The 7,760-nt window shown below is 44.2% G+C and overlaps 1 protein-coding gene across 1 annotated transcript; it reads left to right on the forward strand.

The window, feature by feature from the left end:
• Nucleotides 1–4,708: 4,708 nt before the first annotated feature.
• LOC116893855 (olfactory receptor 13G1-like) lies at nt 4,709–5,632 on the forward strand. Its single transcript, XM_032895574.1, has one exon. It carries the CDS (start codon nt 4,709–4,711, stop codon nt 5,630–5,632), a length of 924 nt encoding a protein of 307 aa, XP_032751465.1.
• Nucleotides 5,633–7,760: the final 2,128 nt, after the last annotated feature.

Raw genomic sequence — 7,760 nt, forward strand, 5'->3', positions numbered from 1 at the left:
CCAGCAATGTGAGCAGAAGTAGTGGTCTCCCCTGAATTCTCTGGATTGTCCACACTTCTGAGAGTCTAGCTCTCTCCCCCATGGGATTTGGGTACAGAGAGCTGTGGGGCCGGTTCAGTTCCAGGCACAGGCAGAAACCACTTTGTTTCACTTTCTAAACTTATTTCCAGATTTATTTCAGTTCCAGTGTTCTTTAGTGCTTTTCTTTTATTTTTCTTTTTTGTCAAACTTTTCTTTTATGTCATGAATTGCCATATATTCACTTTACTGTTTGTGTTTTCATATTTCATTAAGGAATTTAATCATATCCCATGTAAGGTCCTTCAACATGTTCATAATTACTGTTTGAGTCACTTTTGTACTTCAGCTGTATTACATGTCTTCAGATACTATACTCGTGTGACCTGGTTCTAGTAAAGGCATACTGTCTTGACATTTAGAGCTGTGTTTTTATGCCAGTTCCTATGTATCTGTTATGGGATGAATGAAGTGACTCCAGTTGTTGATTTCTCGTCTGAGTCGGGTGAGTATTCTATTTCTTGATTTCTGTGCACTCTAGATATTAGAAAAGTGTTGTGGCTGAATGGTTGTGTAGGTCACCCACTGGAATCCTACCAGGTATAATCACTGAGGGTCTGGGTAGAAAGCATTTCTGAGTACTAGGAGTTGACAGGAATGAATGAGGATGTGCTACATGAGGAGGAAGGGGGATGAAAGGGTCTATAGAAGAATCAGCTGCGTTGACTCCAAAGTTTGGCAGAGTTCTCCAAGATTGGATGTGTAATTGGAGGACAGGCCCCTTTACCCAGGCTGCTACAGGGCTGGAGATGAGAATGGAGAATCTGTAATGGATAACAGGAGTTAGAGTGAGAATCACCTACCTCAGTCCCAGCCTGGTGTAGCCATCGGGGGTTCCAGATAGTGGGTGTTTATAGGTGTCTGTGGCTGACACAAAGGGATGGGCAGAGGCTGGATGAATGGTGGGAGAACCTTCTAGTATTTTTTCCAGATCCTTTGTACATCTAGAATTCTCTCAAAACATTGTTTCCAACAAGGATTTAAGACAATAGTAAGGAGTTTGCAGCACTCAACAAGAGGAACAACATATAAAATAAAGAGAAACACAGTCTTAAAGTATTTGTATTATAAATATGAGTGAATATAGACAATAAAGCTAAAATAAAAATAGTTACATTCTTCTGAATTTTAAATAAAAAACAAGACTTTTCCTAAACCTTGAATACTATTTCCAACTATATTCTGTTTGTGTATCCAGTGGAACTGAAGACATGAAACATGGCAAAATCTTTGTCTTGCAAAGCAAGAGTTAAAACATGCTCTGGAGAAGTGAGTCCATTTGTGGGGACTTGGCTCGCACCTTTGTGAGGAGCAAGGCTTTCATATCAACAGTTGGATGAATGTGCAACACCTCAGAGCACCTGGGGTGCTGAGACATGTAACCGAACAGCCTGGAATCTTGGATTCCTACCTGCTCCAGTTCACAATGTGACTCAGCTCTGCCTGTCAAGGTCAGAATACAATGTCTAGGTTGTCCCTTATCCACACAAACTTTGTCGTCACAGCCTGAAATACAGACAGTGATAGCCCATGACACTGGAGAACTCTGAGATGCTTTTCTGGACAACTTTAGCAGTGAGAACCTGACCCTGTGCCCTCCCCTGCTGTGTTTTCAACAGTGACTTGAATGAGAAGTGAGTTCCAGCTGGGAAAGCCTCTGAGCTCCTGCCACAGCAAGAAGGAGCACTGTCCTTCCCATCTGTCCTTGGGGCCAGCCACTCTTCACCTTCACTTTCCACTTGACAGATAGTTGCAAGGCTACCTCAACCAGGGACTTGGAGCAGGCCTCCCATGGGGCCATGGCTGCCTTAGGTTGCATCATACAGCCAAAGCTATCAAGATTTAAAGCCAGGATTACGTGAAGCATACAGACACCTCTGTACTCCTAGAACCAAGGCATCCCTGCAACCCAAATGGTGTGGTGAGGATATGACCTTGCTGGCCCTCCTTTATAGGGTCCAGATGCATCTTTCTAGGCAGGAGTCACCAACCGTGCATCAAAGTCCTGGGGACTCATTTGGAAAAAGATCCTTAGTTTTAAAAAAACCTTTAATATGTATTACTGCTTAAGTTGGCTTTGTCTCTTCTTTCCTGTCAGCCGTTGAATCAGGAGATGTATTTATAGAGTTTCTCTCTCTCTCTCTCTCTCTCTCTCTCTCTCTCTCTCTCTCTCTCTCTCTCTCTGTGTGTGTGTGTGTGTGTGTGTGTGTGTGTGTGTGTGTGTGTGTGTGTTGGGATTACAGGCTCTCTGATGTCAAAAGAGAATCAATAGGTCCAAGAGCTATCACGGAGAAGTAAGCTGAAGGGATAGAGGGGGGGAATAATGGGTAATAGTGCAATCACAGTCTCTCTTCACCTCTCCTCTGATCTCTTCTCCTCTCCTTTCCTGTCCTCTCACTTCTTCTCAGGTTCCTTTCCACAGACTCTGCTGGACACTCAGACACACATCTTTTGATATACAGGTAGGTTTTGTACCCATGTCACTTTTCCAGACTTTTGCAAATGGAAATAGTTTCTTCCCATATAGATTTCATCTTTCTCACTCACAGCTACACAAAGACATGGCAGAAATGTGCTGGTTGTAATTTGGAAGTAAGTTTCCACCTTTCAAATAGGAAGTAGAGGACTGATGTGGGGGTCATGTGGGTGTAATCCAGCAGCAGTTCTTGCATCAAGCTCCGTAGCCTCTGTGGAGCACGCATTGCCATGGGTGTTTCACTTTCATCCTAGTGGGACAGCCTAAAGAGGTCACATTGTCCTCAACTTCATTCTTTTCTTCTCTTGCCAGGCTGCCTAGACAGAAAAGGTAGCAAACTACTCCTGATCTCTCTGCACAGGAAACGGTAAGGCAACTATTGGAGGTAAGTTTGGGGTAGGGAGCACATTCTCATGCTGTTTGACACAGTGGTTCATCTCTCAGATATGTGAATCCAGACTCAGTAGCATCCTCAATTGCTGCTGGCCTCAAAGACTCATAAGGAGAGGAATGTATGGAGTTAGATGGACTTCAGTGGACAGAAAAAAAATAAAGGAGTTCAGATCAAACTGTGTTTGATTAATTAACAAGTCTTATTTAGAGCCATAATTTTCTAGGGAGTATTTTAGACCTGTTTTTGTAAGGGTGCTTTTGTTTATTTCAGCTTCCTGTAGTTTGTCTGTGACACCCAGCGCTGGGTCTGTAATTCTTGGTGTTCAGTTACACCATGTGTACATCCCACGGACTGTCCAGTGACCAGTAAAACTCTTTGTGAAACAGAAGGGAAACTGGTCACATGAAGCTTGATCTGAGGCCATTCAGAAGCAAAGAATTAAGGTCAACCCCAGGAAAATTTTCCCAGGCGCCCAGGCTGTACCATTATTAATTACATTGAGTTTGGTTTGCTGGATGGAAGGTAAGAACAGGGCCAGTACAGCATAGTCACCCACACCCCTCTCCCTGCAAATCCCACTGGAGCAATAGAGGTGACACATAGTGTTTGGAGCTCCAATAAATGTATGTCCAAGTCTATTTTATGGTTTAGAACATTCTTTTCTAGAAGTACGTAAATCCTTTACTCAGGAACCTGAAATGTCTTTTCATGCTGCATCTGAAAGCTAGATGAAAGTAGCCTGATCATTCTGTGTACACTTCACGTAACACTCCCAATTGGAAGGTCTTGTCCCCTGTCCCCTTCAGCCTGGCCTTAGCTGCTTCTGGTTCATACACTCAGGTACTTATCCTTCACTATAGCAGAGTCTAGTAGTGAGAAGTGACAAGTGACCAAGGCACACATAGTCCAAAGGTCCTCAATTTTAGTGACCACAGCTCCCTCTCTTATCAATAGAAGGTTCCTTTCTCAACATTTGGGGGCTGTATATTTTAGATACATGCTGTATAGGGACAGGCAATGTGAAGTCCTACAGGGATTGTTTAATTTGTTTAGGAGGCTCTCTGAGTAACCTTGGAGGAGCTGGGGTTGGGACCAGCTGAGTTCCTATGGCGCAAGGGGTTGAAAGACACCCTAGGGACCCACAGGAAACCCAAATTTCCTTCACAGATTGTATATGAGCATTGTTACCCTCTAGCTTTATGTGCAAGTGGAATAGAGTTCCAAGTTAGAAAATTCTGGGTTCATTGCTTTCATTTGGATGAGAAGCCACATTTTCACAAAAACCATATATGTTCTGTCTCCAGAAAGACATTCTTAATGCTCTGTGTGTTATTACCCACACTCTCAGACTACTGTAAGCACCAGGGTAAACATTTCTAACTCATTACTTATATCTCCCCAGCATCCATAAGACAATCTCCAGTAACTATGTCCTGGTTGGCTCACACAAGCGTGACAATCTCTCCAGCCTTGATGGATGAGCGGCAGCATGTATGAAGCAATTTGCTCAGAAATCCTCATTCAGGGTCCACCCATGTTCACAGACTTAGTCTGTGCGGGGTGTATCTTTGACCTATTTTCTTAAGTCTGTGAGCCATGAGAATAAATCTAAAACACTTTTTCTTATCAGAACACATTCTTCATTACATAGAATTGTTACCTCTGCTTTAAAATGATTTTTAGTTCATCAGAATAAATATCACTACTTGTGCCAGAGGTGCAAGGTGCAATTCTCACTGTTAGTCTAGAAAGTGCTTCCCATGGCTCCAATAAACCAGTCAGTTGTGACCATGTTCTTCCTGCAAAACTTTGTTGATGATCCCTGGATCCAGGATGTTCTCTTTTGCTTTTTCTTTGCCTTGTTCGTGGCAGCCATAGCTGGCAATGGCCTGATTATCACAGTCATCCACAGCAGTGCCAACCTCCACACTCCCATGTACTTCTTCCTAGTCAATCTTTCCCTCATGGATGTGATTTGCACTGTGACAGTGTTGCCCAAAGTCCTGCAGAGCCTGGTGGCAGAGAATGCCATTTCTTATGGGGGGTGTCTCACACAGATGTTTGTCTTCTCCTGGGTTCTGGGCTCTGAGCTTCTGCTTTTCTCTGCCATGGCCTACGACCGCTACCTTGCAATCTGCCAGCCACTGCACTATGGTACCCTCATGAGTGGCAGGGTCTGCATGGCCCTTGCAACCTTTGTGTGGTTCACTGGAGCTCTCAATTCCTTGGTGCTCACTTGTCTGGTGTTGCCACTGTCCTTCTGTGGTCCCAATCTCATCACACACTTCTTCTGTGAGATCCCTTCTGTGTTGATGCTGTCCTGCAGCCCCACCTTTATCAATGACATCATGACTGTCATTGCAGACATGTTCCTGACAGGCCTGAACTTCCTATTGACTATGACATCCTATGGCTTCATCATTGCCAGCATCCTGCGCATCCGCTCTGCTGAGGGCAAGAAGCGTGCCTTCTCTACCTGCTCTGCCCACCTGGTTGTGGTCACCCTTTATTATTCTACTGTTCTATATACTTATGTCCGGCCAGCCCTAGGAACTTCTGGGCTCCTGGACAAAGTCATTGCTGTTCTGTATACCACTGTGACCCCATCTCTGAACCCACTCATCTATACCCTGAGAAACAAGGAATTCAAAACATCCTTTAAAAAACTCTTATTTCCCAATTGAGAACTTTGAGTTTGGAGATGAAATCTGAAAGCAGTGGGCAAGGAGCAAAAAAGGTCACCCAAGACCTGTTACACATCCACTGACCCAGGGGACACAGGCAAAGTTATAGCCAGGGTTAATTCTCCAAAGTTTGTGTTGTCTATGTCATACTGTCTACAAGATAATAACAGAGTTCTACCCCTTTTGAATGTTTTAGATAGCTCTCCCATTTCTACTTCATACTTAGCAATGCATGCTTATAAGTTCAGTGCTATTAAATGGTAAGTTATTTCTATGACTAAACAAATCAATCTTGTTAAATATTGATATAGTTCTTTTAGTGATCCTATTTAATATTTCCTGATCTTCTGTTGCAATGGCCACAAGTAAATGGTAAAAGAGGCAAAGGAATATTACTACCCTCCACCCCTAAAGCACACACACACACACACACACACACACACACACACACACATGCTATGGATATTTTCTGGCCTGATTTGACCGTTTTCATCTTTCAACTGTTTTTCCTGTTGCTTGGTTTATTGAACAATTTGAGGGAAGGAGATTCCCATGGAAGAGCTGCATTAGGGGCTGTGTCTGAGAGCAACTGATCCTTTATTGAAATGCCTCTTATCTCAACATTCATAGATGTCAGACTAGACTCAGATATTGTTCTAGTGGCCTCTTCTCAGACCCCATGTCATTACAAAGTTCTGCTAACTCAGGACTCAACTTGTACCTCATCATTCTCCTCCCTGGATGAGTTTTGTGTACCATGACACAAGGTTTACTATTATTTAACACTTCCTGTTTTATGTAATGTTAACCTGACATGAGGTCTATTCTAGTGTGACAGGAACTCAGAAATAAAAAGCTTATCAAAAGCATTCATGTTAGTCTGATCATGTATACTTTAACCATTTCGTATACTGTGGTGCTCATCTGTATGTTAAGTAGAGTCATGTGACTAATACAGAAGCCATGTCAAAAAACATGATTAGCAAATTAGGTAAATAAAATGGAGAAAATTAGATGGTAAATAAGACCATGTCAATGAATCGTGGCGTGATGATTTATATACTCATGTTTTTTTGGATTAAATTGGTCTCCAAGAATAATGCTAAGATATATTTCCAAAATTATCTGTAAACCTTTTCCAAAGAGGATTCATTGAGTAGCAGTAGTCACATGCCCTGGGGAGAGGCAAGCATGGAACAAAGCAAAAGGAGAATCAAGTGTAACTTGTTATGCCTTGCTCGGCTGATATCTCTTAGAGTTCTTTTCTGAAAGGAAATGGATAAGGAATGCATGTGGCAGAAAGAGGAGGTAGGGGTGAACCTGGAGGAGTGGAGAAAAGGGAAAATGAAGATGGGATGTGATGTATGAGAGAAGAATAAGGTCCCACACCCGCAGATCCCGGCCTGCAGCAGCTCTCTGCTCCCAGACCCGTGGGAGAGAGACCTCACCGCCTGGTCAGGTGGGCACCCCTGAGGCTGCAGAGCGGAAGAGACCACCAACACTGCCCACCCCTGCCCACATCCCTGGCCCAAGAGGAAACTGTATAAGGCCTCTGGGTTTCCGTGGGGGAGGGCCCAGGAGCGACAGGACTCCTGCCTGAGACACCGCCGGAAGCTGAAGGAAGCAGACCGGATAAACCGTTCTCTGCACCCAAATCCCGTGGGAGGGAGAGCTAAACCTTCAGAGAGGCAGACAAGCCTGGGAAACCAGAAGAGACTGCACTCTGCACACATTACTGATTCCAGAGGAAAACACCAAAGGCCATCTGGAACCCTGGTGCACTGAAGCTCCCGGAAAGGGCGGTGCAGATCTTCCTGGTTGCTGCCGCCACATAGAGCCCGTGGGCAGCACCCCTCGAGCAAACTTGAGCCTCGGGACCACAGGTAAGACCAACTTTTCTGCTGCAAGTGACCTGCCTGGTGAACTCAAGACACAGGCCCACAGGAACAGCTGAAGACCTGTAGAGGGGAAAAACTACACACCCGAAAGCAGAACACTCTGTCCCCATAACTGACTGAAAGAGAGGAAAACAGGTCTATAGCACTCCTGACACACAGGCTTATAGGACAATCTAGCCACTGTCAGAAATAGCAGAACAAAGTACCACTAGAGATGATCTGATGGCGAG

The sequence above is a fragment of the Rattus rattus genome, chromosome 2, assembly GCF_011064425.1.
Source record: "Rattus rattus isolate New Zealand chromosome 2, Rrattus_CSIRO_v1, whole genome shotgun sequence".
Lineage (NCBI taxonomy): Eukaryota > Metazoa > Chordata > Mammalia > Rodentia > Muridae > Rattus > Rattus rattus.